Source organism: Coregonus lavaretus (assembly GCF_964263955.1).
Source record: "Coregonus lavaretus genome assembly, contig: HAP1_SCAFFOLD_2249, whole genome shotgun sequence".
Taxonomy (NCBI): Eukaryota; Metazoa; Chordata; class Actinopteri; order Salmoniformes; family Salmonidae; genus Coregonus; species Coregonus lavaretus.
Window position 1 is genome coordinate 60,976 of NW_028162897.1, and position 24,322 is coordinate 85,297.

The 24,322-nt window shown below is 44.3% G+C and overlaps 2 protein-coding genes across 3 annotated transcripts in view; both read left to right on the forward strand.

The window, feature by feature from the left end:
- The window catches only part of LOC311118718 (uncharacterized protein), a gene marked incomplete at its 3' end in the record, with an annotated part of 55,647 nt that extends 32,110 nt beyond the window's left edge, over window positions 1-23,537 (forward strand). Inside the window, 1 exon segment of the mRNA XM_084193501.1 lies at window positions 23,491-23,537. Within this exon segment, the coding sequence (XP_084049627.1) occupies window positions 23,491-23,537 (47 nt within the window).
- Window positions 1,214-23,190, forward strand: LOC311118720 (uncharacterized protein). 2 transcript variants are annotated; one of them, XM_084193504.1, is made up of 3 exons: window positions 1,214-2,001; window positions 6,502-6,647; window positions 22,343-23,190. In XM_084193504.1, exon 3 carries the CDS (start codon window positions 22,388-22,390, stop codon window positions 23,135-23,137), a length of 750 nt encoding a protein of 249 aa, XP_084049630.1. In that variant the 5' UTR covers window positions 1,214-2,001; window positions 6,502-6,647; window positions 22,343-22,387; the 3' UTR covers window positions 23,138-23,190. The 2 variants fall into 2 exon arrangements, with proteins under 2 accessions (XP_084049630.1, XP_084049629.1); XM_084193503.1 differs by having other exon boundaries at window positions 1,214-1,258.
- Window positions 23,538-24,322: the final 785 nt, after the last annotated feature.

Consider the following 24,322-nt stretch of genomic DNA (forward strand, 5'->3'; position numbering starts at 1 on the left):
GATGCATAGTAGGTTGTACAACTGAATGAATGAATTCAAATGAAATGTGTGTTCCGTATTTAACCCCTCTAAATCAGAGAGGTGCTGGGTCTGCCTTAATCGACATCCACGTCATCGGCGCCCGGGGAACAGTGGGTTAACTGTTCAGGGGCAGAACGACAGATTTTTACCTGGTCAGTTTGGGGATTCGATCCAGCAACCTTTCGGTTACTGGCCCAACGCTCCTACCCGCCAGGCGACCTGCCGCCCCAAAATATACTGTATGTTGAAAATGTGTGAAATTGTGAGAGTAATAATGACATTTTTTTATGTAATTATATTGGCATTGTGAATTCATGCAACATGTCTTGACAGGCTATAAATAATTTGACCACATCAGTGCATTTGTAACGATAATAATCCATATAAAGTACAGTCATTTGTTAAATTAGAGGTACGTGTGAAAGTGAAAACTATTGTGTAAATCCTATAAAAGACTGAGATAATGGAAATCCAATGAGAGATGGCTGATCTTGCTCTGTTGGAAGATCTGGCACCGCTGCATTTCACAGAGAGCACGTTTTTAGAGACAGAAGGACTTTTTAGCAGAAAGTACAGATTGGCTCATCAGATATCGTTTCCCAAAACCAATCTTATAGGATCTTTGCGAGGATTTAAGACCTACTTTAGAAAGGCAAACCCATGCCATTCGGGTGCACGTCAAAGTGTTATCCATCCTCGGGTTTTTGGCAACAGGGCACTTTTCAGCCGGAGCTTTCCGATCGGCCAGCGGCATCTCACATCCCTCGATGAGCCAATGTTTTGGATGCAATCATCAGCAAAACGTACTGTAACATACAATTTCCACCATCGCGCAACAGGTAAAGAGGGGTTTCTTTGCATCAATGGGTATTTTGGGGGGTTTGCAGAGTCATTGTATATCATTGGTTACCCATCCTATCATGTTACCACACAGATATGACCGTCTAGCGTCCTTCTGCCAAACCTGGGTGTTGTCACAGGGCCCTCCCTTGGTAACACTGCAAAACATCACTAAATCAAATCCTGAAATAAAAGAATAAAAACCCACCTTTACGAGATAAAATATGAATTTATGGGCTGACTACTTGCATTAAGTGTATGAAGACTTTACATTACATACATATATACTATAAACCTATACGTGGTGAACCCGCCCACTGTGTTGAAATAGGAAGTACATTTATAAGGAAGTAGAGGAAAAAATGGACGCTATCGGTCGAAGAAAAATGTTTCTGAGGTTTGTAGCGTTCTTTTACAATTTGATGTAGAAAAGTGTTTTGTAAAAGTTAGGCCATCGCAGAGAGAGGTGATTTAGGGGGTAAGACATCCGCAGAATTGTTAAGTCATTAAAATACTGATTTCAACGTTCAATGTCGATCATTTTAGGCTTACTTACATTGTCGCTGATTCATATTGATTAGCCTAGTCAATATGAATCAATGTTATATTATAGGCTACAGGGCTATGAGGTAGGGTATGGGCGATTGACTGCACATGATCGTGATTATTATATTTGCGCTCTTTCACTTCCCGGAGAAAGACGTGTTTCAGGTAAACTAGTTTCTATGAAAAAAAAGTCAATCTCGTCAATTCGGCGAAGTAAAAGTGACGTGCAGCAATGGGCATTGAAACGTTTTTTTTTTCCCGAGTACCAAGTTGCACTGAAGTCGAAAGTCGGAGAGTTCCCAGTTGTTCCCAACGCAGCATTAGGGTGAGAAAGATTTGTGGTGACACAGCTCAGAAAGGTGGTCAACTGTTTTGCTCACTTCAGGTGGGTGGTCACTAGTTACCACAGACACAAAGTCAGAAGGCCCGCTTACGGGACCAATCATATGGTTGCGGGCAATGCTGCATTCTCCAACTGGCATATCTCCAGTTCAAGTTTTGAGGACCAAATAACGAAATACATTCGGGAACAAGAATTGGCAACGTCACTAAAATTCAGAACATTAGGAGAATACTAAAGTCTTGGGCAAAAGGGTAAGTTGACGTTTTAATTTTTTAGATAACTAGTATTTAACTTTTGCTATTCTCATCTAACATGAGCTAGCTAGCAAGCATAAGGGTTTGCCAAACAGTGTGGCATGAGATACACTACATGACCAAAAGTATGTGGACACTTCCTTGTCGAACATCTCATTCCAAAATCATGGGCATTAATATGGAGTTGGTCCCCCCTTTGCTTCTATGACAGCATCCACTCTTCTGGGAAGGCTTTACACTAGATGTTGGAACATTGCTGTGGGGACTTGCTTCCATTCAGCCACAAGAGCTTTAGTGAGGTCGGGCACTGATGTTGGGCGATCATGCCTGGCTCGCAGTCGCCGTTTCAATTCATCCCAAAGGTGTTTGATGGGGTTGAGGGCAGGGCTATGTGCAGGCCAGTCAAGTTCTTCCACACCGATCTCGACAAACCATTTCGGTATGGACCTCGCTTTGTGCACGGGGCACTGTCATGCTGAAACAGGAAAGGGCCTTCCCCAAACTGTTGCCACAAAGCTGGAAGCACAGAATCATCTAGAATGTCATTTATATGCTTTAGCGTTAAGATTTCCCTTCACTGGAACTAAGGGGCCTATCCCGAACCATGAAAAACAGTACGCCAAACCCAAATTTGTCCATCGGACTGCCAGATGGTGAAGCGTGATTCATCACTCCAGAGAACATGTTTCCACTGCTCCAGAGTCCAATGGCGGCGAGCTTTACACCACTCCAGCCGACACTTGGCATTGCGCACGGTGATCTTAGGCTTGTGTGCAGCTGCTCGGCCATGGAAACCCATTTCATGAAGCTCCCGACTAACAGTTATTGTGCTGACGTTGCTTCCAGAGGCAGTTTGGAACTCGATAGTGAGTGTTGCAACCGAGGACAGACGATTTTTACGCGCTACTCGCTTCAGCACTCGGCGGTCCCGTTCTGTGAGCTTGTGTGGCCTACCACTTCACAATAACAGCACTCACAGTTGACTGCCGCAGCTTTAGCAGGGCAGAAATTTGACGAACTGACTTGTTGGAAAGGTGGCATCCCATGACAGTGCCACGTTGACATGACAGTGCCAAGTCACTGATATCTTCAGTAAGGCCATTCTACTAAAAATGTTTGTCTATGGAGATTGCATGGCTGTGTGCTCGATTTTATACACCTGTCAGCAACGGGTGGGGCTGAAATAGCCGAATCCACTAATTTGAAGGCGTGTCCACATACTTTTGTGTGTGTGCATGTGTGTGTATGTATGTATGTGTGTATGTATCTACAGTTGAAGTCGGAAGTTTACATACACTTAGGTTGGAGTTATTAAAACTTGTTTTTCAACCACTCCACAAATGTCTTGTTAACAAACTGTAGTTTTGGCAAGTCGGTTAGGACATCTACTTTGTGCATGACACAAGTAATTTTTCCAACAATTGTTTACAGACAGATTATTTCACTTATAATTCACTGTATCACAATTCCAGTGGGTCAGAAGTTTACTGTGCCTTTAAACAGCTTGGAACATTCCAGAAAATGATGTAATGGCTTTAGAAGCTTCTGATAGGCTAATTGACATCATTTTAGTCAATTGGAGGTGTACCTGTGGATGTATTTCAAGGCCTACCTTCAAACTCAGTGCCTCTGCTTGACATCATGGGAAAATCAAAAGAAATCAGCAAAGACCTCAGAAAATTGTAGTCCTCCACAAGTCTGGTTCATCCTTGGGAGCAATTTCCAAACACCTGAAGGTACCACGTTCATCTGTACAAACAAAAGTACGCAAGTATAAACACCATGGGACCACGCAGCCGTCATACCGCTCAGGAAGGAGACGCGTTCTGTCTCTTAGAGATGAACGTATTTTGATGCGAAAAGTGCAAATCAATCCGAGAATAACAGCAAAGGACCTTGTGAAGATGCTGTAGGAAACAGGTACAAAAGTATCGATGTCCACAGTAAAACAAGTCCTATATAGACATAACCTGAAAGGCCGCTCAGCAAGGAAGAAGCCACTGCCCCAAAACCGCCATAAAAAAGCCACACTACGGTTTGCAACTGCACATGGGGACAAAGATCGTACTTTCTAGAGAAATGTCCTCTGGTCTGATGAAACAAAAATAGAACTGTTTGGCCATAATGAACATCGTCATGTTTGGAGGAAAAAGGGGGTACTTGCAAGCCGAAGAACACCATCCCAACCGTGAAGCACGGGATGGCAGCATCATGCTGTGGGGGTGCTTTGCTGCAGGAGGGACTGGTGCACTTCACAAAATAGATGGCATCATGAGGAAGGAAAATGATGTGGATATATTGAAGCAACATCTCAAGACATAAGTCAGGAAGTTAAAGCTTGGTCGCAAATGGGTCTTCCAAATGGACAATGACCCCAAGCATACTTCCAAAGTTGTGGCAAAATGGCTTAAGGACAACAAAGTCAAGGTATTGGAGTGGCCATCACAAAGCCCTGTCCTCAATCCTATAGAAAATGTGTGGGCAGAACTGAAAAAGCGTGTGCGAGCAAAGAGGCCTACAAACCTGACTCAGTTACACCAGCTCTGTCAGGAGGAATGGGCCAAAATTCACCCAACTTATTGTGGGAAGCTACCGGAAACATTTGACCCAAGTTAAACAATTTAAAGGCAATACATTTACATTTTAGTCATTTAGCAGACGCTCTTATCCAGAGCGACTTACAGTTAGTGAATACATATTTTTTTATACTGGCCCCCCGTGGGAATCGAACCCACAACCCTGGCGTTGCAAACGCCATGCTCTATCAACTGAGCTACATCCCTGCCGGCCATTCCCTGCCCTACCCTGGACCAATTGTGCGCCGCCCATGAGTCTCCCGGTCGCGGCCGGCTGTGACAGAGCCTGGATTCGAACCAGGATCTCTAGTGGCACAGTTAGCACTGCGATGCAGTGCCTTAGACCACTGCGCCACTCAGGAGTACAATGCTACCAAATACTAATTGAGTGTATGTAAACTTCTGACCCACTGGGAATGTGATGAAAGAAATAAAAGCTGAAATAAATCATTCTCTCTACTATTATTCTGACATTTCACATTCTTAAAATAAAGTGGTGATCCTAACTGACCTAAAGACAGGGAATTTTTACTAGGATTAAATGTCAGGAATTGTGAAAAACTGAGTTTAAATGTATTTGGCTAAGGTGTATGTAAACTTCCGACTTCAACTGTATTCATGTTTAAGTTATTTTGATTATATTTATATTATTATATCATTTATATTATACATCTTCAGTAAGGCCATTCTACTGCCAATGTTTGTCTATGGAGATTGCATGGCTGTGTGCTCGATTTTATACACCTGTCAGCAACGGGTGTGGCTGAAATAGCCGAATCCACTAATTTGAAGGGGTGTCCACATACTTTTGTGTGTGTGCATGTATGTATGTATGTATGTATGTATGTATGTACAAAAAAGTATGTGTGTACCTTGTTGTCAGGGACGCTAGGGAAGAAGGGAGGAGGATAGCGTGTGATGGTTGTTCCACCAATTGAGGACCTTTTTGAGTAGTGTAACCTTTACTCCACCTAATGTTAACATTTTGTCAAAGAGTTCAACTTAATAAAAACATGTTTTCTCAACTCAAGATGTTAAATATGTAAAATGAATAAATTGCTATAGGTAGTGCCAAATAAAGTAACAGTGTTGAAGTTATAATCTTAAATCAGCCAAAAATCAGCCAATTTCAAAACTTGACATTTCTGTGAAACTGTGCACGTTTTTACTTGTGAATTTTGAAAATAAAAATTACCACTTTACATTTAGAACGGTTGGTTTTATTATAGCTAATAAAATTAAATCAATGATGGATCACTGGATAAAAGAAATGCATGTCTCTCGTCTACCCCTGCAAGTCGGTCCGCATACGCGTCATAACACTCATCTGATTGGAGGCTTTGTGGCTGTGGTAACTAGTGACGACACTTCAGGTGCGCTTTATTTAACTTAGCCGGTGCGCTGTTGCGCATCGTGAGCCACGGCCTCAATGATTGCTCTGCACACACAAACTTGCTAACTAGCTAGCTAGCTAGCGCTGGTCGAACATTAGGTAAGCCAACTCTCTGAAGTTCAAAGACCTTCAAAGTTCCTTCACAGGTGGTGAAGTAATTTAAATGTTGAGCTAAATAAAATAAAAAGAGAGATTTCAGAGATTTAAAAAAAAAAGGAACAGAAAGGAACAATAGAAACTGTTACTTTTTTGGGGGTTTGAACCGGTTCAGAACTTAATTTTGCTGTTCTAAACAGTGGAACAGAACAAAATAAATTATGGTTCTGTTCAGAACGAAACAATTGGAAAATAATTTCAGTTCCAACCCCTGGTTGTTACATTTTAACTGACAAATGCTGTTATCAAGGTCATTTCACTTAGCAGATGACGTCGTTGTGTGAACTCTGTGACAGTAAAAGTCTTGTCATTGTTTATGGTACTTCCAACAATGTTTAGAAATATTGACTGTTCTGTTATTTCTTATTGTAGCTGAGTGAGCTGTGACTTACATCTAAAATGAGTCTCTCTGGGGAGAGAGAGGAGGGGACCACTGCCTCTAAGAGGAAGTATTCTGAAACAGAGGAGGGGGCCACTGCCTCTAAAAAGAGTCTGCCTCAAGACACCAGTTCTAAGAGGTAAGAGATCAATTGTAAATATATACAGTTATTTTAAAGATGTACAACTAATTTAAGAGAAGTGTTTCCAAGTTACATAACAGGTAGGTAGGGCTGTGGCGGTCATGAAATGTTGTCAGCCGGTGATTGTCAAGCAAATAACTGCCGGTCTCACGGTAATTGGCCGTTAATTAACATAAACACATTTAGCATCTCCTGGCTTCCACACATAGCCTACAAGCCACTGGTGCAGACCTTTGGAACATCTACATAAAAAAAAGTCTAATGAATCCATGTAATATAGCCTACACCATCACAATAAATCCATTATTTATTTTAGACAGGTCTAAAATAACATGATATGAAGAAAATGTAGTCTATTTCAGAAGAACAGAATGGCATACTCTGAGCTGTCCTTATGTTAGGCCCTGATCTGGCTATGCCATATGGCTGTGGGCTACACTAGTTCATTTAGCAGACAAGATTTGCTTAGAATTCCATGGCATTATTTTATAGTATGAAGAATACAATTGAACATAGCTGAATAAAATAGAACATATATTTTCTCCAAACGATTTGAGGGAGTGCGCACATGCGGCTATTCTGTGTTGAGCGGTTAACAAAGAAACAGGTACTCCTATATGCTTAATGTAGAGTTATTTATCTACTTTAGTTGTGATACAAACGTTGGGCCATATGTTTTGATTTTTAATACATTCTAAGGCTGCATGATGAGACTCTCTAATGATGATTTGAAAAAAAGTATCATGAAATGCATGAGCTCTGCTCTGTTTTTTTGCGCAGGCTGTACACACTTCATCAGTCTCTCATTCACAATTTGACAAACACTTGATATTCCTCGAATTTCCTGGCTGCATCCCCATTGTGTGGCCGTAATGCACCCTAAACAAATCCATGCCTTTTGTGGCCAGTGGCCGTTGTGCCCTTGGCTGAATATAATAATTATAATTCCATTCTCCCGGCTGCGTGCAGAAGCACCTCTCACTCACATGGCCCTCCGTCATGTGATCCGGTCTTTCTCACAGGCTCAAGTGAAGACCGACACATCGGGGACAGAACTGCGCATGTCCAATTCCGAGGCGCATATTGAAGATATTGGAAGAACTGTCCACAATTTATTTTCGTCAGCCAACAAGATGAGTAGGCCTAACGAACAGCAAAAGCACTAGCCTATGTCAATCTACTATCCCCATAGTACAAAAGTTGACCTGTTCTGTGCGAGAAATAAATATTCCAAAAAACGGTCTGGGATCGTTGTGGGATGCGATAGATCCCAAATTAATACAACCACTAGCATCAAAAAACCTGTTTTAAGCAATGAGCCTGACGCAACAGATGAGAACGTTTAGCTTAAAATGTTGAAAAGCTATTAGACTATTTATTCACTTCAGGGTACTAGGAGGTAACTAGCCCCCTGGGGTAACTCCCCCCCCCCCCCCCCTTAATTCACATTAAGACCATAGGATGTCGCCAAAATATTTTTCCAACACTTTCCCTGGCTGCCACTGCTTTTGCTTAACAAAAAATGTCCTCTATGTCATCACAACTTTTGGAGATATTTCAACAAAACGATTTTGTGGTAAATTGATCACATTTTTTTAAATGGTAGAAGTTGGAGATGTATTCCAATGAAGTTAGATCTATATTTGTTTTTTAAATATACAAGTAGGTAAGCCTTAAGATTAAATAATCCACTTGTTTAGAGAGAAAAATGTAGATAATCTTTGAGTAAAGTAGTAATATGTTGGATAAGTGTGTTGGGGGCAACTCGCCCAGGGGGGCTAGTTACCCCTTTATGGTTATGAATGTGTTTCTACCTGTCATCTAGACATTGACTAGCCCAGTTAGTGCTAGTTTATGCTAACTTGCTAGCTAGCAACTTCACTAGCAGTAAATGCTAGGAGTGCTAGCTAGCAACCTTACTACCAGATCGTCTGAGGTAAAATACATTTAAAAAGAAAACGTAACTTGATTGCAATTGTAAATGTTTCCACTAGGGACTGATAGCTTTACAATTAATGTTACTTTATAACCTTTTAGCTATTTTTACATAGCATTTTATGTCATATAGCTAGATAGCTAGCTACGTTTTTAAGAGAGAGCTTTTCAATTGGCATCTATCCCCCTGTTTTCAGTCACAGGTGGGGACTGGATTAGATGTGAGCAGTGAAGGCGGTGGGCTCATGAGTTGTGTTCCAATTTTACTGCGGATAGTTTTATTTGTGACCTATGTACAAATTAAAAATCGTGCAATAGCAGAGCATAAGCGAGTTGACACATCAATGTTACACTGAGTTAAGTTATTGTTATTAAATGTTATATTCCAATGTTATTAGTTATATTCCATTCCAATATTATATTCCAATGAATTCTTTTTTTTTTTATGAGTTAAAAACAACTATTGAAAACCTTTTGCTCCTGAATTTAATTTTAAAGACTGCTGGGATTTAAAATCTTGCATTATTCAAATCATATTTAGTTATAATTGTACATAATGGATTGTTTGGAAAAAGGAACAACAAAGAAAGAACAAAGAAAATTAAAGGTGAGTTAAAAAGAGGGACTTTACATCAATCTCCCCAGGGCGGATATGAATGCTGACATGTTCAACACCATTTCCCCCCCCCCATATTTTATTTAAATAATTAAAATAAGACAACTAGACTTAGCTTTGAAGTGTAACTTACTAAAGAATTTCTAAATAAAATGGATTAAATGGATTTTAACACACTTGTGTGATAATCGTCTACCCTCAGACCCCTTGACTTTTTCTACATTTTGTTACGTTACAGCCTTATTCTAAAATTGATTAAATTCGTTTTTCCCCCCTCATCAATCTACACACAATACCCCAAAATGACAAAGCAAAAAAACAGGTTTTTAGAAATTGTAGCAAATTTATTAAAATACAAAAAATACAAATATTCAGACCCTTTACTCAGTACTTTGTTGAAGCACCTTTGGCATATATTACAGCCTTGAGTCTTCTTGGGTATGACACTATTTTTATTTATTTTTTATTTATTTCACCTTTATTTAACCAGGTAAGCCAGTTGAGAACAAGTTCTCATTTACAACTGCGACCTGGCCAAGATAAAGCATAGTAGTGCGATAAAAACAACACAGAGTTACATATGGGGTAAAAATACATAAAGTAAAAAATAAATACAACAGAAAATATATATATACAGTGTGTGCAAATGTAGCAAGTTATGGAGGTAAGGCAATAAATAGGCTATAGTGCAAAATAATTACAATTAGTATTAACACTGGAATGCTAGATGTGCAAGAGATTATGTGCAAATAGAGATACTGGGGTGCAAAAGAGCAAAATAAATAACAATATAGGGATGAGGTAGTTGGGTGGGCTAATTTCAGATGGGCTGTGTACAGGTGCAGTGATCGGTAAGGTGCTCTGACAACTGATGCTTAAAGTTAGTGAGGGAGATAAGAGTCTCCAGCTTCAGAGATTTTTGCAATTCGTTCCAGTCATTGGCAGCAGAGAACTGGAAGGAATGGCGGCCAAAGGAGGTGTTGGCTTTGGGAATGACCAGTGAGATATACCTGCTGGAGCGCAGACTACGGGTGGGTGCTGCTATGGTGACCAATGAGCTAAGATAAGGCGGGGATTTGCCTAGCAGTGATTTATAGATGGCCTGGAGCCAGTGGGTTTGACGACGAACATGTAGTGAGGACCAGCCAACAAGAGCGTACAGGTCACAGTGGTGGGTAGTGTATGGGGCTTTGGAGACAAAACGGATAGCACTGTGATAGACTACATCCAATTTGCTGAGTAGAGTGTTGGAGGCTATTTTGTAAATGACATCGCCGAAGTCAAGGATCGGTAGGATAGTCAGTTTTACGAGGGCATGTTTGGCAGCATGAGTGAAGGCGGCTTTGTTGCAAAATAGGAAGCCGATTCTAGATTTAACTTTGGATTGGAGATTCTTAATGTGAGTCTGGAAGGAGAGTTTACAGTCTAACCAGAAACCTAGGTATTTGTAGTTGTCCACATACTCTAGGTCAGACCCGTCGAGAGTGGTGATTCTAGTCGGGTGGGCGGGTGCCAGCAGCGTTCGATTGAAGAGCATGCATTTAGTTTTACTAGTGTTTAAGAACAGTTGGAGGCTACTGAAGGAGTGTTGTATGGCATTGAAGCTCGTTTGGAGGTTTGTTAACAGTGTCCAATGAAGGGCCAGATGTATACAAAATGGTGTCGTCTGCGTAGAGGTGGATCTGAGAATCACCTGCAGCAAGAGCGACATCATTGATATACACGGAGAAAAGAGTCGGCCCAAGAATTGAACCCTGTGGCACCCCCATAGAGACTGCCATAGGTCCAGACAACAGGCCCTCCGATTTGACACACTGTACTCTATCTGAGAAGTAGTTGGTGAACCAGGCGAGGCAGTCATTTGAGAAACCAAGGCTATTTAGTCTGCCAATAAGAATGCGGTGGTTGACAGAGTCGAAAGCCTTGGCCAGGTCGATGAAGACGGCTGCACAGTACTGTCTATTATCGATCGCGGTTATAATATCGTTTAGGACCTTGAGCGTGGCTGAAGTGCACCCATGACCAGCTCGGAAACCGGATTGCATAGCGGAGAAGGTACGGTGGGATTCGAAATGGTCGGTGATCTGTTTAACTTGGCTTTCAAATACTTTCGAAAGGCAGGGCAGGATGGATATAGGTCTGTAACAGTTTGGATCTAGAGTGTCACCCCCTTTTGAAGAGGGGGATGACCGCGGCAGCTTTCCAATCTCTAGGGATCTCAGACGTTACGAAAGAGAGGTTGAACAGGCTAGTAATAGGGGTTGCGACAATTTCGGCGGCTAGTTTTAGAAAGAAAGGGTCCAGATTGTCTAGCCCAGATGATTTGTAGGGGTCCAGATTTTGCAGCTCTTTCAGAACATCAGCTGTCTGAATTTGTGTGAAGGAGAAGCGGGGGGGGGGGCATGGGCAAGTTGCAGCGGAGGGTGCAGAGTTGGTGGCCGGGGTAGTGGTAGCCAGGTGGAAAGCCTGGCCAGCCGTAGCAAAAGGCTTGTTGAAATTCTCGATTATTGTAGATTTATCGGTGGTGATAGTGTTTCCTAGCCTCAGTGCAGTGGGCAGCTGGGAGGAAGTGCTCTTATTCTCCATGGACTTTACAGTGTACAAAAACTTTTTGGAGTTAGTGCTACAGGATGCAAATTTCTGTTTGAAAAAGTTAGCCTTTGCTTTCCTGTCTGCTTGTGTATATTGGTTCCTAACTTCCCTGAAAAGTTTCATATCGCGGGGGCTATTTGATGCTAATGCAGTACGCCACAGGATGTTTTTGTGCTGGTCAAGGGCAGTCAAGTCTGAGGAGAACCAGGGGCTATATCTGTTCTTAGTTCTGTATTTTTTTAATGGGGCATGTTTATTTAAGATTGAGAGGAAATTACTTTTAAAGAACAACCAGGCATCCTCTACTGACGGAATGAGATCTATATCCATCCAGGATACCTGGCCCAGGTCAATTAGGAAGGCCTGCTCGCTAAAGTGTTTTAGGGAGCGTTTGACAGTGATGAGGGGTGGTCGTTTGACCGCGGACCCGTTACGGACGCAGGCAATAAGGCAGTGATCGCTGAGATCCTGGTTGAAGACAGCGGAGGTGTATTTAGAGGGTAAGTTAGTCAGGATGATATCTATGAGGGTACCCATGGTTACGGATTTAGGGTTGTACCTGGTAGGTTCGTTGATAATTTGCGTGAGATTGAGGGCATCTAGTTTGGATTGTAGGATGGCCGGGGTATTAAGCATATCCCAATTTAGGTCACCAAGCAGTACGAACTCTGAGGATAAATGGGGGGCGATCAATTCACATATGGTGTCCGGGGCACAGCTGGGGGCTGAGGGGGGTCTGTAGCAAGCAGCAACAGTGAGAGACTTATTTCTGGAAAGGTGGATTTTTAGAAGCTTGGCACACCTGTATTTGGAGAGTTTCTCCCATTCTTCTCTGCAGATCCTCTCAATCTCTGTCAGGTTGAATGGGGAGCGTCGCTGCACAGGTATTTTCAGGTCTCTCCAGAGATGTTCTATCGGGTTCAAGTCCTGGCTCTGGCTGGGCCACTCAAGGATATTCAGAGACTTGTCCCGAAGCCACTCCTGCATTGTCTTGGCTGTGTGCTTAGGGTAGTTGTCCTGTTGGAAAGTGAACCAGTCTGAGGTCCTGAGCACTCTGGAGCAGGTTTTCATCAAAGATCTCTCTGTACTTTGCTCCGTTCATCTTTCCCTCGATCCTAACTAGTCTCCCAGTCCCTGCTGCTGAAAAACTTCCCCACAGCATGATGCTCCCACCACCATGCTTCACTGTAGGGATGGTGCCAGGTTTCCTCCAGGCGTGACGCTTGGCAATCCGGCCAAAGAGTTCAATCTTGGTTTCATCAGACCAGAGAATCTTGTTTCTCATGGTCTGAGAGTCCTTTTGGTGCATTTTGGCAAACTCCAAGCGGGCTGTCATGTGCCTTTTACTGAGGAGTGGCTTCCGTCTGGCCACTCTACCATAAAAGCCTGATTGGTGGAGTGCTGCAAAGATGGTTGTCCTTCTGGAAGGTTCACCCATCTCCACAGAGGAACTCTGGAGCTCTGTCAGAGTGACCATCGGGTTCTTGGTCACCTCCCCTGACCGAGGCCCTTTTCCCCCGATTGCTCAGTTTTGGCCAGGTGGCCAGCTCTATGAAGAGTCTTGGTGGTTCCAAACTTCTTTCATTTAAGAATGATGGAGGCCACTGTGTTCTTGGAGACCTTCAATGCTGCAGAAATGTTTTGGTACCCTTCCCCAGATCTGTGCCTCGACACAATCCTGTCTCGGAGCTCTACGGACAATTCCTTCGACCTCATGGCTTGGTCTTTGTTGTGACATGATCTGTCAACTGTGGGACCTTATATAGGCAGGTGTGTGCCTTTCCAAATCATGTCCAATCAATTTAATTTACCACAGGTGGACTCCAATCAAGTTGTAGAAACATCAAGGATGACCAATGGAAACAGGATGCACCTGAGCTCAATTTTGAGTCTCATAGCAAAGGGTCTGAATAGTTATGTAAATAAGGTATTTCTGTTTTTTTATTTTTAATACATTTGCAAACATTTTCTAATAACCTGTTTTTGCTTTGTCATTATGGGGAATTGTGTAGATTGAGAAAAATAAGAAGTATTTAATAAATTTTAGAATAATGCTGTAACATAACAAAATGTGGAAAAAGGGAAGGGGTCTGAATACTTTTCCGAATGCACTGTATACTAAATAATGTGTGAAATTCGTTTTGATTTAGAATGGACCATTATCATGCACCTGTCTCAAAGCAGCGGGGAAAAAAATACATGTCATCTATGCACTTAAATCAAATAGAATGGAGGACGCTTTTCACATGGTTAATTTTCATGCCAGCCAGGTAGGCTATACTCCCGTTGTAAAGAGAAGCAATGTGCTTAATATTAGGAAAAGTTGATAAATAAATATTGTAGGCCTAGCATATAGAAAGCTGATGGGATCCTCCTCTATTTAATAGAGGCCATAACTCTGTTGCAATTGCGTAGCCTATAAGAAATTAGCGCAACATGAGTTCATGGGCTCTCATGAAGTGTTTGACTAGATTTTCGATAACATTTGCATTGATGTCAGAGTGATTAGAGGGACAATAGAGTGCTGAGTACCAGGCAGTTAGCAAGTTTGGTAGGCTACTAATGACCATCAGCAGCATCAGAGCTTGGAGAAGCCTAATTACCATGACTAAATGGTCACGTGGAATTCAACTACCGTCATGACTCATGACCCCCGGTGTGGCGGTAATACGGTCACCGTAATAGCCCTGCACATAGGCCTATATCATTAAGTCAAATGTTGAAAAAAATCTAATTGCAAACTGTAGCTTTAAAAGAAGGTAACCGCCCTCTTCCGCCCCCCCTGGAAGCCTCTTCCCCAGAGCAAAGAATCTGTATCACAAGCTAGGTTGCTATCCAATTGGCAACACATTTTCATGTGAATATTCTAAAATCAGCATAAAAGGAATATATCCTCACGGTGGCGGTCGGCTTGGTCCTTCTGCCGACGAATGGCCCTCTGGAGATGGATATGGGCGGCGTCCCAGACCTGTCCAGCCCTGCGGAACCACTCGTCGACAGCAGGCGCGTCGGTCTGGCTGGGTGTCCAAGGGGCCAGGGCCGGCTGGTACCCCAGGACGCACTGGAAGGGAGTGAGCCCTGTGGAGGAGTGAACGAGGGAGTTCTGGGCATATTCTGCCCAGGGAAGAAACCTTGCCCACTCACCCTGCCGGTCCTGACAGTGGCAACGAAGAAACCTCCCCAGCTCCTGGTTCATGCGCTCCACCTGCCCATTCGACTGAGGCCTATACCCGGAAGTGAGGCTGGCCGTGGCCCCGATCTTCTCCAGGAAAGCCTTCCACACTCGGGAGGTGAATTGGGGGCCACGGTCTGAGACAATGTCCTCCGGAAGTCCATAATGCTGGAAGACCTGTTGGAACAGGACCTCAGCGACCTGGAGAGCAGAAGGAAGACCAGTTAGTGGCAAAAAAACGCATGATTTGGAGAAACGATCTACGACCACCATGACTGTGGTGAAGCCGTCAGAACGTGGAAGGTCGGTGACAAAGTCTATGGACAGGTGTGACCAAGGTTGCTGAGGCACTGGAAGAGGAACTAGTTTGCCTGCCGGGGCGTTCCGAGGTGTCTTCGTTTGGGCACATACGGAACAGGAGTTGACATAGCGGGAGACATCAGAAGCCAAGGTGGGCCACCATTATTTTTGGGCTAGAGAATGCAGGGTGCGCATAATACCAGAGTGCCCTGCCGTAAGGGTGGTGTGCGCCCAGATCAGCAGGCGGTCACGGACACTGGTGGGTACATGCACGCGACCCGGAGGGGCGTTGGCAGGCGCTGGGTCCTCCTGAGCCGCCAGGCGGATGTCTTCGTCCACATCCCAAACGACAGGAGCAACGATGAGAGACGAGGGCAGGATCCCCCAGATCCTTCCTTTCTCCGGTATGGTGCATCCTGGAGAGTGCGTCGGCCTTCACATTCTGGGATCCTGGGCGGTAGGACAGAATGAATTGGAAGCGAGTGAGAAATTGGGCCCACCTGGGTTGACGAGAGTTCATCCGTTTTTCTGCCCGTATGTGCTCCAAATTCCGGTGGTCAGTAAGAATCCGGAATGGATGGACTGCGCCCTCCAGCCAGTGTCTCCATTCCTCCAGAGCGAGGACCACCGCCAACAGCTCCCTGTCTCCAACTACATAGTTCCTCTCTGCGGGGCTAAGCTTTTTAGAGAAAAAGGCACAGGGATACATTTTCTCTGGCTTACTGTGCCGCTGGGAGAGGACCGTACCCACGCCTTCCTCCGATGCGTCCACCTCCAGGATGAAAGGACGAGATGGATCTGGGTGTTTTAGGATGGGTGCTGTGGTGAACCTCTCCTTCAGCCTCTTGAAGGCAGCGTCAGCCTCAGGGTTCCAGGCCAGCTTCCGAGGCCCACCCTTCAGGAGAGAGGTGAGCGGGGTGGCTATGGAGCTGAAGGACCTGATGAAACGCCGGTAGAAATTAGCGAAGCCCAGGAAGCTCTGTAGGCCCTTGATGGTGGTGGGAACTGGCCATGACCTGACGGCGTCCGTCTTCACTCCTTCCATGAACACCCCTTGAGGACTGATCCGGTATCCCAGGAAGGAGATGGCCTGTTGGTGGAATTCGCATTTCTCCCCCTTCACCAACAGGCTGTGTTCTCAGAGGCGGAGTAGGACAGCTCGGATGTCCCTGACGTGCTCCTCGAACGTAGCCGAGTAGATCAGGATATCGTCGATGTACACCACCACCTGTCTACTCAGCATGTCCCGGAACACGTCATTGACAAAGGACAGGAACACAGAAGATGTGTTGCGAGGCCATAGGGCATGACGCAGTATTCATAGTGGCCTGAGGTAGTGCTGAATGCAGTCTTCCACTCGTCTCCTTCCCGGATTCGGATCAGGTTGTAGGCACTCCTCAAGTCCAACTTGGTAAAGTACCGGGCCCCTCGTAGCTGCTCGATGGCCGACGGAACCAGAGGGAGGGGGTACCGGTACTTGATGGTGACTGCGTTCAGCCCCCTGTAGTCAATGCATGGTCTCAGTCCTCCATCTTTCTTGGCCACGAAGAAGAAGCTGGCGGAGGCAGGAGAGGTAGAGCGTCTGAACCCCTGTTTCAGGGTTTCCGCCACATACTTCTCCATGGCCTCAGTCTCTGCCATGGAAAGGGGGTAAATGCGACTCTTCAGGGGGTGTTGTCCCTCCAGCAGGTCAATGGCGCAGTCCCAGGGCCTGTGAGGAGGGAGACACGTAGCCTTTAATGAAGAGAAGACATCGGAGAGATCTGCGTACTGAGTATACGAAGAGGCAGGACGCAGACGCAGGAATTAACAAGGTCAAGGTTTACTGAACAATAAGCAAGAAAAATAAGAAAGATAGAGTACACGTACGGGAGTTGCAGCGAGGGGACAAGACTTTAAACTACCAATTGGATATCATGAAATTGGGGAGAAAAAGGGGTCAAAAGTAAAATCAATCATCCATAAGTTTAAGATAGATATATCTGCGTTTCAATCCACCGCATCCACGGTGGCAGAGCTAGGGTGTTTTGTCTCAGGGGACTCATCTGAAGTCAGTACCGTTGATCTGCCAACTTCTGTTTTGTAGCGTCCAAACCATTTTGGCTACAAACTCATCTGACCCCACGTTGGAAAGGGGAGATTCCCACACACACTATAGTGTCCTCCATTTTGCGACCTACGACCCCCAAGATAACCGGTACCGGTTGGAAAAAAAGAATGTAATGAAAGTAGTGTTGTGCCCCAAAAAAAACCCAAAAAGGGGTTAAATACTGTATGTGTAAAACACATTCCCCAAGCTGTCTTATATCTACTAGATATAGAACAGACATTTCCAAACCTTATCCCTTTATGATACATTTTTTGACTGTCTTTTTGCCATTCATGAATGAGTTATTCAATGCTTTTCTATGGGCTTAGATTAGTAGTAATGATGTGTTTTAATGTGTTCTGTTGGACCTACAGACAGTTAGATTAGTAGTAGTAGTGGTGTGTTTTAATGTGTTCTGTTGGACCTACAGACAGTTAGATTAGTAGTAGTGGTGTGTTTTAATGTGTTCTGTTGGACCTACAGGCAGTTAGATTAGTAGTAATGATGTGTTTTAATGTGTTCTGTTGGACCTACAGACAGTTAGATTAGTAGTAATGATGTGTTTTGAATGTGTTCTGTTGGACCTACAGACAGTTAGATTAGTAGTAATGATGTGTTTTGAATGTGTTCTGTTGGACCTACAGACAGTTAGATTAGTAGTAATGATGTGTTTTGAATGTGTTCTGTTGGACCTACAGACAGTTAGATTAGTAGTGGTGGTGTGTTTTAATGTGTTCTGTTGGACCTACAGACAGTTAGATTAGTAGTGGTGGTGTGTTTTAATGTGTTCTGTTGGACCTACAGACAGTTAGATTAGTAGTGGTGGTGTGTTTTAATGTGTTCTGTTGGACCTACAGACAGTTAGATTAGTAGTGGTGGTGTGTTTTAATGTGTTCTGTTGGACCTACAGACAGTTAGATTAGTAGTAGTGGTGTGTTTTAATGTGTTCTGTTGGACCTACAGACAGTTAGATTAGTAGTGGTGGTGTGTTTTAATGTGTTCTGTTGGACCTACAGACAGTTAGATTAGTAGTAGTGGTGTGTTTTAATGTGTTCTGTTGGACCTACAGACAGTTAGATTAGTAGTAGTGTTGTGTTTTAATGTGTTCTGTTGGACCTACAGACAGTTAGATTAGTGGTAGTGGTGTGTTTGAATGTGTTCTATTGGACCTACAGACAGTTAGATTAGTAGTGGTGGTGTGTTTTAATGTGTTCTGTTGGACCTACAGACAGTTAGATTAGTAGTGGTGGTGTGTTTTAATGTGTTCTGTTGGACCTACAGACAGTTAGATTAGTAGTAGTGGTGTGTTTTAATGTGTTCTGTTGGACCTACAGACAGTTAGATTAGTAGTAGTGGTGTGTTTTAATGTGTTCTGTTGGACCTACAGACAGTTAGATTAGTAGTAGTGGTGTGTTTTAATGTGTTCTGTTGGACCTACAGACAGTTAGATTAGTAGTAGTGGTGTGTTTTAATGTGTTCTGTTGGACCTACAGACAGTTAGATTAGTAGTAGTGGTGTGTTTTAATGTGTTCTGTTGGACCTACAGACAGTTAGATTAGTAGTAGTGGTGTGTTTTAATGTGTTCTGTTGAACCTACAGACAGTTAGATTAGTAGTAGTGGTGTGTTTTAATGTGTTCTGTTGGACCTACAGACAGTTAGATTAGTAGTAGTGGTGTGTTTTAATGTGTTCTGTTGGACCTACAGACAGTTAGATTAGTAGTAGTGGTGTGTTTTAATGTGTTCTGTTGGACCTACAGACAGTTAGATTAGTAGTAGTGGTGTGTTTTAATGTGTTCTGTTGGACCTACAGACAGTTAGATTAGTAGTAGTGGTGTGTTTTAATGTGTTCTGTTGGACCTACAGAAAGTTAGATTAGTAGTAGTGGTGTGTTTTAATGTGTTCTGTTGGACCTACAGACAGTTAGATTAGTAGTAGTGGTGTGTTTTAATGTGTTCTGTTGGACCTACAGCCAGTTAGATTAGTAGTAGTGGTGTGGTTTAATGTGTTCTGTTGGACCTACAGACAGTTAGATTAGTAGTAGTGGTGTGTTTTAATGTGTTCTGTTGGACCTACAGACAGTTAGATTAGTGGTGGTGGTGTGTTTTAATGTGTTCTGTTGGACCTACAGCCAGTTAGATTAGTAGTAGTGGTGTGTTTTAATGTGTTCTGTTGGACCTACAGCCAGTTAGATTAGTAGTAGTGGTGTGGTTTAATGTGTTCTGTTGGACCTACAGACAGTTAGATTAGTAGTAGTGGTGTGTTTTAATGTGTTCTGTTGGACCTACAGACAGTTAGATTAGTAGTAGTGGTGTGTTTTAATGTGTTCTGTTGGACCTACAGACAGTTAGATTAGTAGTAGTGGTGTGTTTTAATGTGTTCTGTTGGACCTACAGACAGTTAGATTAGTAGTGGTGGTGTTTTTTTAATGTGTTCTGTTGGACCTACAGCCAGTTAGATTAGTAGTAGTGGTGTGTTTTAATGTGTTCTGTTGGACCTACAGCCAGTTAGATTAGTAGTAGTGGTGTGGTTTAATGTGTTCTGTTGGACCTACAGACAGTTAGATTAGTAGTAGTGGTGTGTTTTAATGTGTTCTGTTGGACCTACAGACAGTTAGATTAGTAGTAGTGGTGTGTTTTAATGTGTTCTGTTGGACCTACAGACAGTTAGATTAGTAGTAGTGGTGTGTTTTAATGTGTTCTGTTGGACCTACAGACAGTTAGATTAGTAGTGGTGGTGTGTTTTAATGTGTTCTGTTGGACCTACAGACAGTAACTCATGATACCGGGTGACTTCACATCTCTAAAGGCTTTCCCAAAGATAAGCAATGTCACCTGTAATGTCACCATCAGTGTTGACAGTGTGTTATGTCACATGTCCTCTCCGCACAGGCTACACAAACGCCTCACACCGCGTGGCTGCTGCCTCTCTAACCTGGTGGTCCCTGCACGCTCCACCCACGTGGAGTTCCAGGTCTCAGGCAGCCTCTGGCACTGCCGTTCTGCTGCCAACAAGGCAGAGTTCATCTCAGCCTATGCTACCCTCCAGTCCCTCGACTTCTTGGCGCTGACGGAAATATGGATTACCACTGAAAACACTGCTACTCCTACTGCTCTCTCCTCGTCTGACCATGTGTTCTCGCATACCCCGAGAGCATCTGGTCAGCGGGGTGGTGGCACAGGAATCCTCATCTCTCCCAAGTGGACATTCTCAATTTTTCCCCTGACCCATCTGTCTATCTCCTCATTTGAATTCCATGCTGTCACAGTCACTAGCCCATTTAAGCTTAATATCCTTGTCATCTATCGCCCTCCAGGTTCCCTTGGAGAGTTCATCAATGAGCTTGATGCCTTGATAAATTCCTTTCCTGAGGATGGCTCACCCCTCACAGTTCTGGGGGATTTCAACCTCCCTACGTCTACATTTGACTCATTTCTCTCTGCCTCCTTCTTTCCACTCCTCTCCTCTTTTGACCTCACCCTCTCACCGTCCCCCCCTACTCACAAGGCAGGCAATACGCTTGACCTCATCTTTACTAGATGCTGTTCTTCTACTAATCTCACTGCAACTCCCCTCCATGTCTCCGACCACTACTTTGTATCCTTTTCTCTCTCGCTCTCCTCCAACACTACTCACTCTGCCCCTACACAGATGGTAATGCGCCGTCGCAACCTTCGCTCTCTCTCTCCCGCTACTCTCTCCTCTTCCATCCTATCATCTCTTCCCTCTGCTCAATCCTTCTCCCTCCAATCTCCTGATTCTGCCTCCTCAACCCTCCTCTCCTCCCTTTCTGCATCCTTTGACTCTCTATGTCCCCTATCCTCCCGGCCGGCTCGGTCCTCCCCTCCAGCTCCGTGGCTTGATGACTCATTGCGAGCTCACAGAACAGAGCTCCGGGCAGCTGAGCGGAAATGGAAGAAAACTAGACTCCCTGCGGACCTGGCATCTTTTCACTCCCTCCTCTCTACATTTTCTTCATCTGTTTCTGCTGCTAAGGCCACTTTCTACCACTCTAAATTCCAAGCATCTGCCTCTAACCCTAGGAAGCTCTTTGCCACATTCTCCTCCCTGCTGAATCCTCCCCCCCCCCCCCCCACCTCCTCCCTCTGTGGATGACTTCGTTAACCATTTTGAAAAGAAGGTTGACGACATCCGATCCTCGTTTGTTAAGTCAAATGACACTGCTGGTCCTGCTCACACTGCCCTACCCTATGCTTTGACTTCTTTCTCCCCTCTCTCTCCAGATAAAATCTTGCGACTTGTGACGGCAGGCCGCCCAACAACCTGCCCGCTTGACCCTATCCCCTCCTCCAGAACATCTCTGGTGACCTTCTCCCTTACCTCACCTCGCTGATCAACTCATCCTTGACCGCTGGCTATGTCCCTTCCATCTTCAAGAGAGCGAGAGTTGCACCCCTTCTCAAAAAACCAACACTCGATCCCTCTGATGTCAACAACTACAGACCAGTATCCCTTCTTTCTTTTCTCTCCAAAACTATTGAGCGTGCTGTCTTTAGCCAACTCTCTTGCTATCTCTCTCAGAATGACCTTCTTGATCCAAACCAGTCAGGTTTCAAGACTGGTCATTCAACTGAGACTGCTCTTCTCTGTGTCACGGAGGCTCTCCGCACTGCTAAAGCTAACTCTCTCTCCTCTGCTCTTGTCCTTCTAGACCTGTCTGCTGCCTTTTGATACTGTGAACCATCAGATCCTCCTCTCCACCCTCTCCGAGCTGGGCATCTCTGGCGCGGCTCACTCTTGGATTGCGTCCTACCTGACCGGTCGCTCCTACCAAGTGGCGTGGCGAGAAGCTGTCTCCGCACCACGTGCTCTCACCACTGGTGTCCCCCAGGGCTCAGTTCTAGGCCCTCTCCTATTCTCCCTATACACCAAGTCACTTGGCTCTGTCATATCCTCACATGGCCTCTCCTATCATTGCTACGCTGACGACACACAACTAATCTTCTCCTTTCCCCCTTCTGATAACCAGGTGGCGAATCGCATCTCTGCATGTCTGGCAGACATATCAGTATGGATGACGGATCACCACCTCAAGCTGAACCTTGGCAAGACGGAGCTGCTCTTCCTCCTGGGGAAGGACTGCCTGTTCCATGATCTCGCCATCACGGTTGACAACTCCGTTGTGTCCTCCTCCCAGAGTGCGAAGAGCCTTGGCGTGACCCTGGACAACACCCTGCCGTTCTCCGCTAACATCAAGGCGGTGACCCGATCCTGTAGGTTCATGCTCTACAACATTCGGAGAGTACGACCCTGCCTTACACAGGAAGCGGCACAGGTCCTAATCCAGGCACTTGTCATCTCCCGTCTGGATTACTGCAACTCGCTGTTGGCTGGGCTCCCTGCCTGTGCCATTAAACCCCTACAACTCATCCAGAATGCCGCAGCCCGTCTGGTGTTCAACCTTCCCAAGTTCTCTCACGTCACCCCGCTCCTCCGCACACTCCACTGGCTTCCAGTTGAAGCTCGCATCTGCTACAAGACCATGGTGCTTGCCTACGGAGCTGTGAGGGGAACGGCACCTCCGTACCTTCAGGCTCTGATATGTCCCTACACCCAAACGAGGGCATTGCGTTCATCCACCTCTGGCCTGCTGGCTCCCCTACCTCTGCGGAAGCATAGTTCCCGCTCAGCCCAGTCAAAACTGTTCGCTGCTCTGGCACCCCAATGGTGGAACAAGCTCCCTCACGACGCCAGGACAGCGGAGTCACTCACCACCTTCCGGAGACATTTGAAACCCCACCTCTTTAAGGAATACCTGGGATAGGATAAAGTAATCCTTCTACCCCCCCCTTATCCCAACCCAAACCCCAACCCCCCAAAAAAAAAAATTATAAAAAAAAAAAAAATTATATAAAAAAATAAAATATTAAATTAAAACATTGTAAAGTGGTGATCCCACTGGCTATAAGGTGAATGCACCTATTTGTAAGTCGCTCTGGATAAGAGCGTCTGCTAAATGACGTAAATGTAAATGTAAATTTAGGCCACCATAGGGAGTGGTTCTATCACCCTTTATACACCCTTTGTATTGCTTATGAAGACTATATGCATGCTATATAAAGCCTTTATAAGTTGTATTTAGTTTAATCACAGTCTATCCATCTGCTTTACCAACAGCAGAGACCATGGTGGAGAGTGCTGTATCAAGCCTGGACCTGAGAAATGTGAGTGTTAACTGATTTAATTGTTTTTCAATCAAAATAATTTTAAAGCGTTCATTATACTTGAGTCCCAGGCAAGGAACACAATCATTATCTATTTGGTCAAAACAAACTTAAATGTAGAGTCAGCAATATGATGTAGATGCACAAAGTAAATAGCAAAGTGGGTCAATTTCTGCAACAACTACAGTGAGGGAAAAAATATTTGATCCCCTGCTGATTTTGTACGTTTGCCCACTGACAAAGACATGATCAGTCTATAATTTTAATGGTAGGTTTATTTGAACAGTGAGAGACAGAATAACAACAACAAAAATCCAGAAAAATGCATTTCAAAAATGTTATAAATTGATTTGCATTTTAATGAGGGAAATAAGTATTTGACCCCCTCTCAATCAGAAAGATTTCTGGCTCCCAGGTGCCTTTTATACAGGTAATGAGCTGAGATTAGGAGCACACTCTTAAAGGGAGTGCTCCTAATCTCAGTTTGTTACCTGTATAAAAGACACCTGTCCACAGAAGCAAGCAATCAATCAATCAGATTCCAAACTCTCCACCATGGCCAGGACCAAATAGCTCTCCAAGGATGTCAGGGACAAGATTGTAGACCTACACAAAGCTGGAATGGGCTACAACATTTACATTTACATTTACGTCATTTAGCAGACGCTCTTATCCAGAGCGACTTACAGTTAGTGATTACATATTTTTTTTTATACTGGCCCCCCGTGGGAATCGAACCCACAACCCTGGCGTTGCAAACACCATGCTCTATCAACTGAGCTATA